This window comes from Ammospiza caudacuta, chromosome 2 (assembly GCF_027887145.1).
Source record: "Ammospiza caudacuta isolate bAmmCau1 chromosome 2, bAmmCau1.pri, whole genome shotgun sequence".
In the NCBI taxonomy this organism is placed as follows: domain Eukaryota; kingdom Metazoa; phylum Chordata; class Aves; order Passeriformes; family Passerellidae; genus Ammospiza; species Ammospiza caudacuta.
Window position 1 is genome coordinate 61,453,687 of NC_080594.1, and position 18,671 is coordinate 61,472,357.

General features: G+C 39.6%; 1 protein-coding gene across 3 annotated transcripts in view; it reads right to left on the bottom strand.

The window, feature by feature from the left end:
• The window catches only part of NAA16 (N-alpha-acetyltransferase 16, NatA auxiliary subunit), a 61,387-nt gene that overhangs the window by 41,985 nt on the left and 731 nt on the right, over positions 1 to 18,671 (bottom strand). For all 3 annotated transcript variants that reach the window (XR_009274487.1, XM_058800648.1, XM_058800647.1), the window contains exons 2-5: positions 6,998 to 7,082; positions 4,649 to 4,753; positions 3,924 to 4,081; positions 2,693 to 2,827 (exon numbers count right to left, since the gene is read on the bottom strand). Coding sequence is in view for 2 of the 3 variants with exons in the window: in XM_058800648.1 (XP_058656631.1) it covers positions 2,693 to 2,827; positions 3,924 to 4,081; positions 4,649 to 4,753; positions 6,998 to 7,082 (483 nt within the window). In the remaining variant the exon portion in view is untranslated. The remainder of the gene's footprint in view (positions 1 to 2,692; positions 2,828 to 3,923; positions 4,082 to 4,648; positions 4,754 to 6,997; positions 7,083 to 18,671) is intronic.

Below are 18,671 nucleotides of genomic sequence, written 5' to 3' on the forward strand. Positions count from 1 at the left end.
GTGCGGCTCACAAGTCATTTGGAAACCCTTCAGTCTTTTAATCCTCTTTTTAAATTACCACTTTTCTATTGCAGTCACATGCAATTGTCTGTAAAGTCCATCACAGAAGTTCATCTATCAACTTGAGTGCATATGCACTACAGGCCAAGAGGAGAGATTTGGGAAGGAAAGTAAGCAAGATGTGTAACTCCTCAAAGATCCATGCCATGTCCTGAACTTAATTATTTTAACCACAGGACTGAAAAATCCAGACACTGCAAAAGCAGTACATTTGGGGAGTATTATGGAAGAGCCAACACACAGCAAAACTGAGCTGTGAGTTCGCCTGGGCTCTCCTGACTGTTCTGGACACAACTACGTTGATTCTCTCTTCCAGTGTTTGGTGTTCCACCTGGGCCTACACTCTTCAGGGAGCTGGCACAACAAAGCACAAGACTATTTTCAAGAGAAATGCAACTAATGTGTGCATACATATTTTTAGTGTTTTGGAGGAGAAGAGATAATATACCTACTTAACTGTCTCTAACAATCTCAAAAAAAAAAAGAGGAGAGGCTCAATGGGACTAATTTCCTATAAAACTATGTTGTCCAATATTCGTAGCATATTTCTGTCCTTCAATGCCTAAGCAGCTTTTCCATCCCATACCACTGACTGACACGATAGTAATCAACAGTTAAGCCAGCTCATTGTACAAGTACAAGCCATATTCCTACTTACATGAATTTCCCAAATAGCTCCAGCTTTATCAGAAAATGGCATCAGTGTTTGCACTCATCTTAAGATCATCTTTGTTTGGGTGAGATTTGAGATGGTGCTAACTTGCACAGCAGACTCAACCAATACAGTGCATTCATCTACAGTATTTAAAACTGGCTTAGTCACTAGACTACACAGTGTATCACGACAGCCCTCAAACAAAGATATTTACACACAACCTTTCAGAGAGACAACAACACAAACACCATCACTTCCAAGGCGCCAATACCACTACTAAGCTCTCTTAGTCCTTCAGGAGCCTCAGTTTCTTATGCGACATTTTCTGGTTTTCCATCTACTACACAGTCTGTCTTTCTAACTCAGTCATTTTGGCACCCAACTCAGACTGGGCACTGCTGACTCATTTGAGAATGACGACTTTTTGGTTGTCAAACACTCACAGAAGATGACCCAATTTTGATTAAAACTTACTCTTTCCAGTTTTTACTCAATGCTGAAGTTACAGCTCTTCTGAAATATCAAGCTATATATACCCAGCCTGCAACATCCTTTTTTGACCACAATAAGTGATGAAGACAAACACTGGTCTCTCCTAGCCATTTATTTCCTTTCTTACACTTAATCCCATATATAACAACTCAAAAAGGATATGAGATTTTTGTTTTGAAAACACAATTTAGAGGTCGGGTAATATCTTAGTATTTTTACACAGTGTTGCAGTGTGTTGTAATATCCTGTTTTAAACTTCCGGGTCCCTTCCCCAAGTGTGCCAATACCTCTCTCCCTTCCCCCTCGCCCCCTTACTGAGTGAGTCCTGTCAATCAGGCTTAACATTCCAGGAAGGTCGTCCTGTGGTTGGTCAAGTTCAAAAGATGCCCCTATGCCCAGAGGTCATTGGCCTGTCTGGGTGTCATCCTCCCCTGAGACCCTGCCCCTCCCACCTGGTTGGTGGCTCACCTGTCCCTTCCCTCCCCCTGTCCCAGAGCTTAAAAGCCCAATCAAGCCATGCGGTCGGGAATTCTGCTGGAGTTGTTGCCTACATTCAGACCTCTGTGACCATGGAATAAAACTCTGGATATAAACCCTCCGGCAGAATCCGTCTCCTCCCTCCTCACCATTAGCCTGAAGCCTTCCCTCCTGAGGTAAACGGAGTTCCTAACAAGCCTGGACTTGTTCAGCTGCCCAGCTGACCCTCCAGCAAGCTAAAGGTGTCTCTGGGGTGATACACCACAGCTGCCGCCTTTGGCCCAGCAGCGAGGGTCAGACTGGCCCAGGCACAATCTACCTGGTAATATTGGGATTCGTATTCCAATAACACAGTACTTCCCAGATGCCTCCCCAGCTGAATGGATCTATAAACATGTTTCTTTTTCTTTCCACACTACAGAATAATCAACACATCAACTCTGTTCTGCTAATATAGACTTTATAGCTCTGCATTACCACTAACAGAACAAGCCTCTCTCTAAACAAGGTTAAATTCAGTGATTTTAGGATTGTACGATTTGATTTACTCAGATCTCACCAACACCACATCTGATCAAAGACTCTTCAGCTACACATTAATGTTACCTTGAAACCAAGCATTGATTTGAAGTGTACTAGATACAGATGCATACAAACCAGTGACAATATTTCATTCTTTGTAGAGATGTAATGGCATCCAGACTATGGCAGGAGAAAGGGCAAATGAGCACATCCAAAATATTAAAGTATTTTCTGTCGTTTCACCTGCTGTAAAGGGGCAGGATCATCACAGGTTTTCTCTAGCTACAAGTCTCACAAACATTAAGTTACTTCACATGAGACTGCTCTTATAAATTAAACTCTTACAGTTTATTTCTCAAAGCAGAAAGCTTCACAAACAACAAATTTATTCCCAATTCATAATTGTTTTCTATTTCCAAAGAATTAATTCCTCAGATTCCATCCCTTATACAAAAAGTGTTCTCTTTCCAGACCAGGAACTCTTACCTGCTGGGTTTTCCTAAACTCTTCAAGTAATTTTAAGGCCATATCATAATCTTTTAGCAAGTGGTATGCAATAGCATATCCAATCCAGGAAGCACGTTGTGTGGGGCGCAGTTGAAGCAGCTGGTATCTTGTCTCCTTCAGTAAAAGAAAAGCAATTTTAAAAGAAGAATTTTTAACCAGAGTTTTAACCAGAGTTACTACACATGTATCATAATTTAACACCAAGACAGCTAATATTTTCGAAGGATTTTTGAAAATTAAAAGTCCTAGGCAACTTTTGAAATTCTAACAGCATGGTGAAAAGCAGCACATTACTGTTTCATAATTTTGGAGGTTACATTTAAATACACAAGCCATGTAACAATGCATAAAATCTATTTGAGGAGACAAAGAAGGTGTCATTCTCAAGAGCACCTCCTAAGGGCCTAAATTATTTCCAAAGATAGAGCTTTGAAATCTCAAAAAGCCCTTTCCAGCAGAAGGCAGGAGCTCGCTGCCACTGAAAGAGCAGCATTCACTCTCATAGGTACAAAGTCCTCACAAACTACTGCAACACTTCTCAGAACTTCTTCTCGAGTCAAATCATATACTTGGGTCAGCAATTCTATTTTCCCTTTGCATTAGCAAATTCAAGGGAATGAACATCCTTAGTAAGGAGACCAACTAATGCCAAGCCCACAGTCCAGTCCTCTACTTCATATGAAACAGACAAATCAGTTCAGCCATTTTGAAAGAACTCACTGGTTTTGGACAAATTTTAAGGTTTTATTTATAATAATCATCATCATCATCACTGGGATTCCAGAATCAGTTATCATGGGGCAAGTTACCCACATACTAACAAGAAATGTCATAGTGTACTTCTTCCCAAAAACACCCTCAGCATTTGCACCCAAAACAGAGTTTGTAGGGTTCACAATTGCTTGGTAAATACTTGCTAATTTAAGTACTGTACCTTTTTCTTACTATTTTAGTAAAAAATTAGTTAAGAACTATTTTTACAAAGTGACTAGTGAATCCAATTGCACAGAACAAATATTTCTAGTTCTGCTCTCAAGTTCATATAGAGCTTTACTGCAATATCTTTTCCTGCTTTCCTAAACAGTAGCTTAAAATATTTTTGAAACAGATAAAGAGTAGCAACAGAAATACTACCAATAAAAGGCTTCACAGAGCAATAGAACAAGAGAAGGCGAGCAGCAATGAGTGGGAATTCAAAGAGAATACTTACTCTATATCCTTCTAAATCCCTCATCTGAATCTGCAACAGAGAGAGATCTCTCAAGATCTGTAGATTATCTTTATCTAGTTTGAGCGCATTCCGGTAACACTTGATGGCTTCATCATATTTCTTATCTGAACGCTGCAGAAGACCATAGACATGCCAACCTAATGCAGGTTAAGGAAGATACATTTACAATTTTCACAAAGTAACTGCAGTGCACTTGTGTTACAGGACAAACAACTTGACATCTTCCTTGAAGTTCAGTACCCTTACAAAGGAAGATGGATTACTGCAGCCAGACTTTACTAACACATTGCAGACTATTAAATGTTTCCAATTTTTTTTTAATGACATGTGACTGCTTAAGTCACATTCAGAACCCTCTGAGAACTGTTATACAAATTAAATTATCCAAACTCCACCAGACTGTAAGAGTTAGGCACAGATTTATTGTTTAAAACATGCTGCCACAATTACAGTAGGAATTCTTACTCATAGAAGTGTTTCATTCTAACAATGGAATTCATGTGTGATTTCTACTTTTCCTTGCTTGCCTATCTGTAACCTCAATTAGACTCCAGCTTTTACAGTAAGGAAAACACACAGAACTCCACTTGATTCGGCAACAAAAATTTTGTGCATCAGAAGCGTTTGTCACAAACTCAGCATCTTAAACTTCCATCAACAGTGTGCCATAGCAAAACGATCAGGTTTTGTACTACAAAGGATACAGACGTGACTCTTCACATCATTACGAAGTCCTTTCCGAACAAATTCGTACGCTTCCTCCTTCTTCCCTAAGCAGTTCAAGGTCAGTCCTTTCATCGCAAGAGTCTCTGTAAGAAGTATCAGATACTTATGTTTCTGACTTCCATATGCCAGCTTCACAGTGCAGATATCCTTTGAAGTTGTTACACAGTAAAGTCCCCCATTAAAAAATAAATTTAGATCACGACAGCAGCCTAGCACAGCTGAAGACTATTACATGGATCATTTCCTTTCTTGAAACTTGTCCTAAAAAGACCACTTGTAGAGCATCACGCAAATGTGATGAAAACAGACAACACAAACTTTTATTAATTAAAAAATACACTTAGCTGGCTTTGAGGGAGTTAACAATAAGCTGGAGCAAATTTAGAGAGCTCCTCAATGCATATTAAAGTTCTCCATGAAAAGCCAAGGGGAAAAAAGGCTGTGTCCACCACAAGAAACAACTCGCTGTCACAGTCTGTTCCCTTGTTCCAGACTTCTTACAAAACATGAGTTAAGGGAAGCATATTTACTGCTACCCTACTACGAGTGTATGAGACCACAATGCAATAACATTTTAATCAACATTCTGAGAGGCACAGGATTGCAAACAGTATGCTGGTATGACTACTGCTCTCCCTCTTCCCCCGTTCTTCAAGGCACACAGTAGACAAGCAAGTTGCATGTAATGCATGCACTATGTCTGAAAGCTGTCCCAGATTCACATTTCAGTGTTTTTGTTAAATAAAAGACCACTTGTTTTGGTTCCTGCCAGAAGATCAGTCACCTTTTTCATCATAATGCTGTTTTTTCCTCCAACTACAACCTCTTCCCCAGTATTAATAGCAACAGACCATAACCTCAAGGTCACCTCTAACAGCAGTTCGAAGTTTTATTGATAGAGCCATTTTACACTTTTTCTGCACAGTACACCTATAAGTGAATGATGACCCAAAATTAGTCAAGGGCTTTTTTCTGTTGTTGTTTTTTAGTTGTCCTACATCCACACTGTAAGAACAGAGAAAGCCAGAATGATACCTTTCAAATAACATTAAGACATTTTATGAAGAATATCTGCACTGTTGGGAAAGGGAGCAAGCTAATCCTGCCGTCCCACACCAGGGAGATAACTGCCCAGCCACATCAATCCATCTCTTTTGCCACCTTTTCACTAAACTTTTGAAACTCCTTTTCTCTGAGGCTTAAGGTGACAAGTGCAGCTTTCCACCAGATCATTTCACTGGCTTAGTTCTGCCTCAGCTGTCCATTCCAGGCTTTACTCCCAAGGTTCAAAGCCATGAGTGGCTCAAAGCCATGTAGTATGTGGCTTGCCAAGGCAGCTAGCTGTCCTGGAAAAGTTTAAGAGGCAGAAAGAGCAGAAAAGACAGATCTGTATACTGAGATGTTACAAAAACAGAAGTGCTAGTAGAGAAAAATGCATTAGGTCAGAGCTGAACCACTCTAGATTTGAAGCAACAAAAAAACCTACTTTTATCTCTAGGGAAGTAATGAAGACAACAAAGAAACAGTAGACATGGATGGAAGCACAAAAAGGATTAGTCAAACATTTTGACAAGATCTGACAACATCAAGTAGGAAAATAATTTTACTGACACAGTACATGCACACTCAGGTTGCTTCAACAGAAAACAACCCCCCAAAAATCCACTGTATCAGAAGCAAAGTGTCTGAATAATGTAACAGAAACCTGTAATACAGTAAGACTAGAGTATCCTATTGAGGATGTAAATAGAATTTAACAGATGTAAATTGAAGCAATATTCTGCTGCCCTGCTTCCTACAATACTTATCAGAGCAGGATCACCAGATTCTGTCTTCAGCTTCAAGTATTAACAGCAATAGTATTACACTTAACTCTGCTCCCTTTAAGCAGCAACTTGGTATGCAGTGCAGGAAATTTAAGCCTATGAACTTGACAAAAAACCCTCCAGATTTTTAATTTATTGGCAGAACACATTCATATAATATTCAAAACAAGGCTGGGCTTGCTTTAAATAGGAATGTAAGGAAAACCCACACTAGCATTCTGACCCAGAAACCTAGAAAGGCAAGTTGGAAGCTTCAGTGAAGTGCTGCTTCCACCATGTATTTTCATCTTCAACATCCCAGTACACAGGACTGTTTGACTGAGGCAGAGTGGAAACCTGATCTGAATCCACAAAGACTGAAAATCCAGAGTAATTATTCAGTCATAACAACAGAATCACATTCCACAACATGCTCTTTTTTTCTCAACAGTATGATGTAGACTAATAAAACATTAAAGCTCTTGACAGGAGACAAAAAAATAATCTTTAGTCTGCAGTTACCTCCATGTTCAGCAAATTTTGGGTTAGAAAGGATCATCTTGCAGAACTTGAGTCCATTTTTGTACTGTTTTTGTTCATAACATTTCTGTAAAAGATGTGAAACATAATCATTGAAATGCATTTAAAACCACAGTACCTTAACATATTATTACAAATGTAGTCACTCATCCAGCAAGGTATGGTGATCAGATCACCACCATCCTCTAGACAAACATACCTATTCATATTAAATTGCTTCTTCTCAGCATTCAGAACATGCAACAAATACTCTACCTCATGGTCTACTTTTTTATTAAAAAAGTAATTCCTTTTCAACAGAAATAGGAAAGGGAAGTAGCAATATCTACTTCAATTCAGAAATTCTTAAAACAGAATTCAGTTAGGAATCTTGACTCAACAGAACTTTTGAGGAGAATTAATCTCGGAGTCTAGACACTTCTTTCAAAATCCCATTTCCTTGGCCTAGTGACTTCCCAGAAAAAGACATTTCAAGACAGAAAACTTTCCTAGTTGCCAATACAGACTTTTAGAAAAAAGAGAAAAACCATGAAGTAGGAAACACTTATTATAACCTCATTTGATTAAGTGATAGAGGTATCAGGGTGGGAGAATTTACCTACGTATTAAAAAAATAAAACATTTAATTTCTACCTGTAATAGTACAGCTAAAGGCTACTTATAGATATACTTAGAATACCATTCACCTAATTACTAGGTAAACTGGCAAACTGTACAGTTCAGCTGTGGGAACATATGCAAGAAACAAAATGTGAACGTGGGTCCCTTTTCCTCTTTAGGAAGATACTACCTAAATCACTAAGGTTTTAGCAATTTAAATCAACTACTGAACACTACAGTGGATCACTAAGACAAATCTGTTTAAACCAGTTAAAGGCATGCTTGTGTCAGTAAGCATGAAAGTGATTCCAGGTCACTTATGGTTTTTAACTGTAGGAAAACTACCAAACCAGGCTTAACTTGGCATCATTTTCAGCTAATAAGGAGTATTGTCCTGCTGTAATTTAGATAGCTATTCTCAGGAGAAGATATGTCATTTCAGTTATGTGCTTGAGTGCTTTAGCAGTCTCTCATAGATCATTCCCACTCCATCAATCTTCCAGGATAAAGGCAAAATCTGTGTTAAATTAATATGGAGATAGTAACTCCTTTGCAATCAGAACAGATTATCCCATTATTTCACAGGGTAAAAGCAATACAGAAACACATGCATACTCACTTTGGGGAATTGGCTAAGGTAGCAAAACAAGGGTCCTCCCCCAGTCTGTGAGGAAGGGCTTAACTGCAGACAGTTTTTAGGTTCTTGCTGCCTGCAACTCGAGAAATTGCAGCTAATCATGACTAAGTGCAGATTGAATCACAGAACAATTTAGGCCAGCAGGAACCCTTGGAGGTCACCAAAATCAACTCTCAAAACAAAAGACAGCTAACCTTGACATGAGATCAGGTTGATCTGCCTGACTGATTTCAGGCAGGATGGCTAGAGAAGCAAACAGTTATACTATGGGAATTCACATTAAAACAACAGCAACAGAAAAGATCTGTTTGGCTTTTTTTTTTTTTTTTTTTTAACTGAGAACTAGTGTCAACATCTTTTACCAGAAATAACCTAGGTTGTGGCAAAACTTGAAGTCCCCTCTAGGGGAAGGTGACACTGTCCTGTTCATCTACTTTCTTCATTAACTTAGGATGCTTTGTATCATTTTTAGGGAATCCTAGGAAAATGCCAACAATGTGCTATGTATTCTTTCTAAACTTATTCAAGTCTGCCTAAAAATTAGCAATAGTGAACATTCATTCACGGTTCTACAACTCTTGCAATGTTGAGTGAAACCCCAGATATACAGCAGTGCTTAACCAGAAGCTATTTGAGACAAGTGTGCACTCAAAATAGATTAACTACTGGAGAAAATCAGATCCATTATCCTTGTTCTGACATTTTTATCCTATAGAGTTCAGTCTCAGGCCTAGAATAAGAACTGAATTGAAGATTATTAGAGACAAATGTGATTTTTGGAGGACAGACAAGATGACATTTTCAAATGCCCAACAGATGAATGGGAAGGAGAAATTAACACACTCCACACTGAGAGGAAAAGTGAGTTCAGTATTCAGTTTTTTGGCTTGCTGACAAGACAACCCACATCCTTAATTTAGGTTGAGAGAAAACCTCAGAGGCCCAAGTCCAAACTTCAATCCAGTACTGCCAAATCCACCTCTAAACCATGTCCTCAAGTGCCACATCTACACATCTTGTAAGTACCCATGGTTGGTGATGTAACCCCTTCCCTTGGCAGCCTCTTCCAATGTTGGACAACCCTTTCAAGAGAAGAATTTTTTCCTCATATCAAATTTAAACTCCCCTTGCAACTTGAGGCCATTTCCTCTTATCCTGAAGCTTCTAGGAGAGAAGACCAACCCCCATGTTACTACAGCCTCCTTTCAGGTAGGACAGATGGACATTACATAGTTGGGAAACCTGATGTCTCCATATGTGTTCTCAAGGTCTCTTACTTATCAGGACAAGTGTAGCTGAAATGCATTTACTAGAATCTGTCTCATTGCATTAAATCTTTGGTTCACTAAAAGCTCAAGTTAATTTGCTGAGTTGGTTTTTTTAACTGTCTTATCTGTAGTGTTTAATGTGATGCTCCCCATCACCCCTTTATGGCAATCACTTCCCGCTGTAGCTAAAATCAGATTGTGAATGTTTACACACTTGAAACCTCAAAGGGAAATTGTGGCAAGACCAAAATGTTTTTCAGAACTTCTGCTACAAGATGTTCCTAGAAGGATCCTACCTCATCTGGCAAAAATCTCATTTATTCCCTTTTTCAACACTAACTCAACCATATAATCTGCTTGTAGACTGCCATACCAATCTAGATACCATTTTGTGCACTCTCAGGTAAGTATCAAGTGCCTCTACACAGATGTCAAATTGGCACTGCATCTGAGAAGTATCTGTAATTGTAAAGGTAAAAAAATCCTCCTAACAAGGATACAACAATGAAAAACAAGAAAAGATTTGATTCCTGTATTACGATGCTTTGCTGCATCTACTTAGCAAAATGCAATTCATAAATTCTATTTTTTTTTGTATGTTATTTTTTTAAAGACCTAAAATCCCTTCCACTACTAAATATGAACAGAATCAAGGATTTGAATCACTGGCATTACTGGTAAAACAGAAGGACTCCACATATCACTACTCAATGACATGTGTAATTTATATCTTACTTGTGTTTAACTATTTACAAAATCAGGTTAGTGCAGGGATGATTTTACAAACCACATCTACCCAGACATAGCATCTGCTGCTTTGAAAAAGGCCCTGCACTGAGAGAACAGTTACATTTTTCACACACAGAGTTTAATATACAGGCAATTTTATGGCTGAAGAACATCCTATTATCTCAGACATTAAGACTCACTTCCAAGTAGTCGTCTTAACAAAAAATAATCTCAACTGGTGACTGGAAGAGAGACTGCAGCTGCAGCAACCAATTCCCTTCTTCACTCCATGGCCCCAGTGCCTCTGAAGGTATTCAAGTGATGCATTACTTCACAAAGCATTTTTATGTGAAGACTAGATAAAGAGCAGTATCACATTAAAAGACTGAGGACAGCTATTGCATCAAACCAAATAGTGTTAAACACAGCAAACAGGCTTCCCTGATCAGCTTACATGTTTCAATAATTTAAAGTGGTTTAAGATGGTCTGTGACTGTAACAAAGCTGCGCTGACCTTCAATCCAAATTGTACACTAACCCACCTGATGGTGAGCTTGTGTAAAGAGGGCTTGTAAGAAAGGTGGGGACAACTTTTTAGCAGGGCCTATTGTGATAGGCTAAGGGGTGATGTTTCTAGCTAAAAGATCAATTCAGACTAGACATAAGGAAGACATTTTTTATGATTACAGTGGTGAAACACTGCAATAGGCTGCCCACAGAGGTGACAGATGACCCGCTCCTGGAAATATTCAGGGAGTTCTGAGCCATCAGATCTAGCTGAAGATGTCACTCCTAATGGCAGGGGGTTGGACTACATGGCCTTTAAAGGTCCCTTCCAACCCAAGCTGCTCTGTAATTCTATGTGCAATTTCTTTAACAACAACACTGCAATTTAAAAATTGATTCTGCTGTCTCTTGATAAGAGCTTATCAAACACAAAATCCAAACCATAACCAGCATTTTAACATTATTCTCCGAGCCTACTTGTACAGCCCACATTCTGTTGAGACAGGTCTGCACATCAATAGGCTGCCTTGCCACAAACATGATGGAGCATCAGAACCACCAAACAGAAAAATAAGCACTTCAAACCAAATTAAACAGTTTTAACATAGCTGGGTAAACACAGCTTCAAGTTTTATTAGAAAAACAAATGAGAGAAACATTAGGCTGGAAAAGACCTCTATAATTGCCAAGTCCAGCTGCCATGTTCTCAATGAACTACGTTCATGAGTGCCATATTTACACGCCTTTGCAAATACTCCCAAGGGTTGGTGGCTCAACCACTTCCCTGGGCAGCATGTTCCAGTGCTTAACCACCCTTTCTGCGTGTAAACTTTTCCTCATATCCAATCTAAAGCGCCCCTGATGCAACTTGAGGCCATTTCTTCGTGTCCTGCCACTCATTACATGGGAGAAAATACTGACTCTCACCTCACTACCACCTTCTTTCAGGCAGTTATAGCAAGTGATAAATAAGGTCTCCCTTGATCCTCCTTTTCTCCAGGCTAAACATCCACAGCTCCCTCAATAAGACTTGTTTAAGACATCACTTGTTTTAGTCTTGCCTGCTACTGCTCTTCCATATAATCCTGCCTGCAGACCTCTCAGCACCCAACAGTTTCTACATTCTTCTTGCCAAGGAGTGTCTTGGCTCCTGTTGCCAAGATTTTGGTGTAGAACTCGGGGAAGATTTCAGCAACACCTAGGATTCATTTAAAAAAAATTACTCTTCTCAATGCTCTGTAACACTGATGGAAATGCTGCCTAAAGTAGGAACCCAAGGACTAAATGTGGAACTTCAGAGCCTAGGGAAAAAGGGCAAGATTTCCATCAAGCCTTATGGGAAGAGTGTTGGAAGTCAGTTATGCTGGAAATCTCTCCCAGTCACAATGGTGATCAAGTTCAGTAGTAAAAACCCACAGAGTTATCAATGGCACAGCTTCTCATCAGCACCTTTTCCTAGGAGCTATCTGACAACTACTTTGGGATTGATCAAATTACTGATACACATTCCTGACCAAAACCAGGCACAACCAATACAGGAACATCAGCACACTGTCAGTATTCTTAATTGGCATTTGACACTCGGACCTTTTAAAAAGCCTTGTTTTACTGCACATCTACAGAACAATGCCATCAACACAAAACAGGCAATCCACTTCCTACAGCAGCTGACAAAATTAGTTGAATCAGTACCTTAGATTTAGGCAACACTCAGCAGTTACTGCTTCTAAGCTAATAAATAATTATTAAATTATTCACCAGTTTGATAGCAAGGTCTGTCCATCTTGTTTGAAGGCATTCAGCATCTGTGCTGGAAATGCTCCTCATATTACAAACTATATGAATATTTCCAATGCTGATACACAAAAAGAAAGTATCATGATACCACTGAAGTTCAGAAACAGACTAGAAACCTCTTCATGAGGTTTTCCAAACAGCATCCCTCTCTCTCTCTCTCCACACTGACTTCAAGTCACCAGTGTTTTAGAGAATGAAAAGAAGTATCAACTGGAAGGGGCTTTGGGTCATGAAGGCCAAGAAAATCCTGTCTCAAGCATCTTAAACTTCTAGTCCCATTCTAGGGTAACCATTCCAGAGTATCAACATGTTTTTCTACCCATTCTCCATACCATACCAGGATTTTGTATATGCATGGCCACCCCATGTCTGCTATTACTCCCCTGGTAAGAGCAGTTAACATAACCTCATCATTTGAAATAAAAAGAGGAAGACAACATAGATACATCCTTGCTTGCTTCAGTTGTAAAAATGGACAGGCCACATCATTCCTGCCCAGACCTGGGGACTTAGCAATGCAAAACAGTGCTGAGTCAGAACACAGACGATGCGCAACAGAATAAGCAGCCAGCACTACACGGTGGTAACATTTTGGTCAATGTATTAATGTCACAGTAATATCTAAGCTTTCACTTTCATGATACTCTGTATACAACAACAGCATTTTTGCTCCTCAACCAGATTTTCATAATTATTCAAGTTCAAATCATCAGAAGATGCAAAACTCAGTACATAATGCAGCTGGTAGTAACAGCTGTAATCACTTGCTGCTTGTATTCTTTATTATTGGCAGAATGAAATTGATATTCTATTTATTATGGGAAAGAACATGTACGATAAGAGAATGTTTTTTCACCATTTATTGTCCACAGACCTCTTTAACACCCCTCTAAACTCCACCTCTTTTAAAAGGGGAAGGCATTATCAATAAGCTTGCCTTAAGGCCTAGTGTGATTTTGTGCTGTGCACACAGACTCAATATAATCTCAATTCCTAGAATATCCTTTGCTTTAAAAGGGCAGAAATAAGAAAACAGAGTAGAAAGAGCTCTTGCTGGCAAGTACTTTGCATTTGTAACTTTTCATTGCTTGACTTAATACAGTTCTCTCCTGTTTATGAACACGTATGGCCCTACAAAGCAAACACCATAACAGCAACACTAGAAATGACACAAATCATAGCCCAGACAGACATTTCCCACTAATTTTCAATCTGCACTTTGTGCAGAAGTACTGAAGAGCCCAATCTACCCCATCTCCTGGGATGAATTGCAATTTCCTTAGCAAGAACTCAGACTAAGCAGGTGGCTCCACAACCTAGTGGAACTGCATCTGAGAGCAGTTAAGTAAATGAAATCATGAACACCAGCACTGTTTTGTGGTATCTGATACAAAACACAGTAAAATAAACACCAGGCTTTAAAAGTGACAATTTTATTTTGGCATCTGCAAGCATGTTCAAGACAATTACCAATGCAAGCCTTCAACATCAATTTAATATTGACATTCCATCCTTAAGAACACAGTGATTCAGCCAAAAATCGCATGAATCACAGCAGATCAGAGCTGACATCAGACACACCTGGGACAGGCCACTAGAGGTAAGATACAAGGGCTGGATGCAGAGAGAGGCTTTGGGTAAGACAAGCTCTACTGCAGTTCTCACCAGAATGTTCTCAGCCTCCACTTATTCGTGCCTCATCAACATTCCAAGCAAAGGGTTTATCTTCACTCACAAAAAGTTTTGTTAAGAAAAAGGATTCCACCTTTTTGTTAACTTCTTGTTTGGAGCCTGCTACTTTGCAGCCACTGTTTCTACCAAAATCAAAATAAATCCTGATAGCTTGAAGAAAGGCAAGTACTTACTTAACTTCTGAATCTTCTGTTAAGGTCTTTCTCCCTCTAATTTCATACTCCTCCTTCCAAGGAGGCTTGGGGGAGGAACCAGGGCAAAGAGCAAAGCACACTGCACTGCAAACACAGACTTGCAGTGTACTTGGGCAGCAGCATAACAGCCTATGGATTTCCCAGGAATCACTAGTTTTCAATATATAGGGGGAACTGTTTCAACAAAACTTCAAATACCTGTAAAAATCTCAAACTTGGGGCAATCCATCTCACAGCCCATCCAAGGTCTGCAATAAATTAGGATTTCCAAGTCCTACATTCATCTACAACCAATTTTACGTGTTATGACTCAACTTGTTCCAAAAACATGAAAGTTTTCGGTGGCCTTCACTTTTTGTGCCACAAACAGTTCTGTGGGTTTTTTTTCTTGCTATTCAGTGCTTGTTCTCTTCCATATAAACAGCCAAATAAGAAAAAATTCCAGCATAAAACGTGGAGAGACTTAACTCTGAAAAATTAACATTTTTAAAAAGAAAAGTATAAATAAAAGTCCAGAATCAAGAAACAACCCACAGCATTCCACAGAAGCCTCCTTTCTGAGCCTTGCATAATGACCTTCACAAACACCTTTTGAAAAACTAAACCAAGAATATCTATCTGGGATTAAGTCTTCTCCAAATGAGACTGACAAATGTGAAGTGTGACTTTCCCTTTTGAAAGCCTTCCTGACTCTTAGCACCAGCCTGGCATCTGTCCTCTTCAATTGTGTCACTTCAGCAGTTTGCAGTGGCCAGGCATCCTCACCTCCTCGCCTGAAAGTCCGTATGGAGGGAACCCCCTGCACTCTTCCTAGGCTGCCTGTCCTCTTGCACAAGCAACAACCACACCAAGAATCAGTCCTAAGTTACACCAGAAGGTTTTAAGCAACTGCTCCAAACTCCTGTCTTTAAAAGGAAGGGGTCTTTAAATATCAGAGACTTCAAACATCCACTGCTCCAGTGGTGGGTTAATAATGGCTACTTCAGCTATGGTATCCATCTCATTTGGGAGATCCTAATTAGCATAACATAACTTCCCAATTATCAAATTTGATAGTTCAGTAACTTCCCCACGTCATTCCCAGGAGACTGACTAGTTGCATGCTTATAAACTATTATTATTTCATTAAATAAAATTTTTAAAAAGCTTTCAGAATTCTATGGATAAGAATTAATTAAATCCTACAAACACCTGTATATTTAGATTTTATCAAAAAATAAATCTCTTAAGGTTATTGAAGAAGTTGGAGAACAAAAAGGACATTACAGAGAAGCTGAACAAGTCCTCAGAGAGGGCACTTGAAGTAATGCCTAACATTTCCTTACCCTGAAAAATGGAAAACGTATGCCTCAATGAACTGAGCAGCAACAAGCCACTGCTGCAAGGCTATATACTTCCAGACTTTTTGTGTCTTATTAGCTGAAATCATCTGCAATTAGAGCAGCAAACCTTATTTTCGGCAACAGCAACATGAGGAATTTGCTAAGAAACCAAAGGATTAGTCAGTTACATGTACAATACTATCCACAGTTCTATCAAACACGAAACAACATCAGATCAACCTTACATTGCTTGAGGCTGGGCTCCCACCAATACATATTAGAAGACAGTGAGCATTTCTTGAAAACAAAACAAAACAACTTGGCAAGTGAGCCACGAAAGCATGACAAGAACCCCAAGGCTTTCCTCTAAAGCCTACTAGATTACTTACAAAGACTACTGCCATGCCCTGTACAGACAGGGCTGACTTGATTCCATAAAGCCAATGTTTAAGACTATCTCTGAGACAGTTTATGGTATGGATTCTTGAGTGAAAGAAAAAAAAAATAAAAACTGCTTAAACTGAAACATACTCTGAAGGCAAGTTTACAGCTCAATTTTAAATAAACAAAATAGAAGATTAGGCTAAGCTTACTAGAAGTAAACCCCAAATACATGACACCAAACTTCAACCTTAGCTTTTCTAAGCTATCATGAGTATGCTTATTTTAGACAGCATCTGCCCCATTCACTTAAAAAGTCACCTAAGCTGAAGACCGACTTTAATTGGCAGGAAACACACAAGCACTCCTATATTAATTCTTATTTATGATGCTTTTCCCCTTCCATGACAGGGGAACATATTCAAATACTTCATCCATGCCTTCTGTGAGGCTGTGAAGTGGCAGAGCTTGAAGCTGCTCAGCCCCTCACTCCCAAACAACATCACACCTGTAAGCACAACAGGTCTTCCAGGGGAAAAGCACCTAGACTGAGAAAATCTCTGCAGAAAAATGAAAGCATGGCCTAGGAAACGAAACAGGACTGGAAGACAGGAGAGAGCAAGAAAGGAGCTTCAGCACTACCTTACAGCAGTCCTGATCAACTACTACCTACACCACAATTGCTATTCCTTCCCTAATCACCTAAGTGCTAGTTTTAAGTCAGCTTGTTCAAGCCCTGCCAAGCATGCAAGCACACAGATTGATGTGGCTTAAAGACTATTTACTCGGCTTCTCGAGCAGACTTCTCAGCTTACACTGATCTCCAAGGGGCCACACCAGCCAGGGCAGCTCTGTCAGCTTTGCTGTTACTTGGGCATCTTGTTCAGAACATTGATAACCTGTCTGATATGTTACATCCACCCCTCAAGTCACTGTGAAGGATTTCTCATGATCTCCAAATGAGTTTTCCCTTTTCCAACTGCTAATTCTCTGCAGAGCATTCATCAAAATACTGAAGTCCTAATCTATGAGTATAATTTCCTTGCATCTGTCCCAAGTGATTAAATCACTACATGCTTGTAGGGTCTTATTATGCAGCCTCCCACTTAATCCCTGCCCCCAATTTTGGAAATTACCAGGAATGCTATGGGCATTTAAAATATTCTAGCAGTGCCAAAGTAAGCAAAAGCTGTTTCGATTAAAGGGCCTTTAGCACCACAAGCTATATTACTAAACAAAAATACTCTGAGACATGTCAAGCAAACCAAGGGTTCCATGTGTAGTATGCCAACATTAGTATTCCAGAAAGAAGTGCACCATAAAAGAGTCAGAGCTAGTTAGAAAAAAAATTTAAGAAATTAATTTTCAGGAAGAGACACTATATGAAGATACAAGCTAGTAGCTTTGTGATCAACACTTCGGGACTGCAACTGGCCACTACACATCACCAGTTAAAGGCTTCTGAAAGTTTTAGAACGTAAGTACATTTCTGCATGAACTTCACTGAAGGTTTATGTATCTCTCCTCCTTGCCTAAGCACTAATTTCCAACACTTTTATCCATCGTTTAATATTAAAAAAAAGTCTAAAATATGATCTCTAAAAAAGCCATTCTATAATCCAATCAAAAAAAACTTTATAAGTGGCTGCTACTGTGAACTTGTCTGCTGCTAGTAAGAATAATCACTTAACTGTTCTAATATTAGTCACTTATTTTTAGCTGAGAGAAAGAGGAGTGCTAGAATGACTTACTAAGATGCATACCATAAGCATGCAGTAAGCAACAAATCACCATTAAGAACCAGTAAGTTTTTTAAACCTGTACACTACGCAAAGCAGCCAAAAGAAAACAGCTCTGAAGAACCAGCTGAAAAAAACCACCTCTGTACAGAGTACAGGAGCTTACTGACACTGTTTGACCTCAGCTTCCTGAAGCCCAAATGTCTACCTCTGAACCACTACGGTGGTTCTGAAGCACTGGAACTACCTAACCAACTCAGAGAGAACTAAAGAAATTTCCGCCTGCCAGCAGGATTACTTTAGTGTGCTGCACAGACGTCCTCTGCCTGCAGAGTGGTAAACTGAAACAAAACACCTCAATTTTGTTGAGGCTGGAACTCCATTACTATGACACTGACAAGCTCGCGAAAAAGGGCGTGTGGTGTTTTCTTGTCTCGGGAGGGAGGAGTGGGGCTTTTATTTTCATGAAGTGTTATCATGATAAAGTACAGTGATTGAGTCAGAAACTCACAGCTAAAGCGAGCTCCTTCGTCAAAGTTATCTCGCGAACACTAAACGTCCCTTGCACCGTTAAATCGCAAAGAGCGGAATTCGCCCACCACAAAGGAGTTGAGACAAGTCCTCCAAAGGACGCACAGAAGCAGGACACCTCATTCCACCACACGTCTTCAACTACACTCAAAACTGCTGAGCGAGCGAACTACTTTTAACCCGGTCCCTACACCAAAGCCGAAGCTCTCGCTGGAAATGAAGCGCAGATGGGAATCAACCAAGCAACAGCAAACCCTGC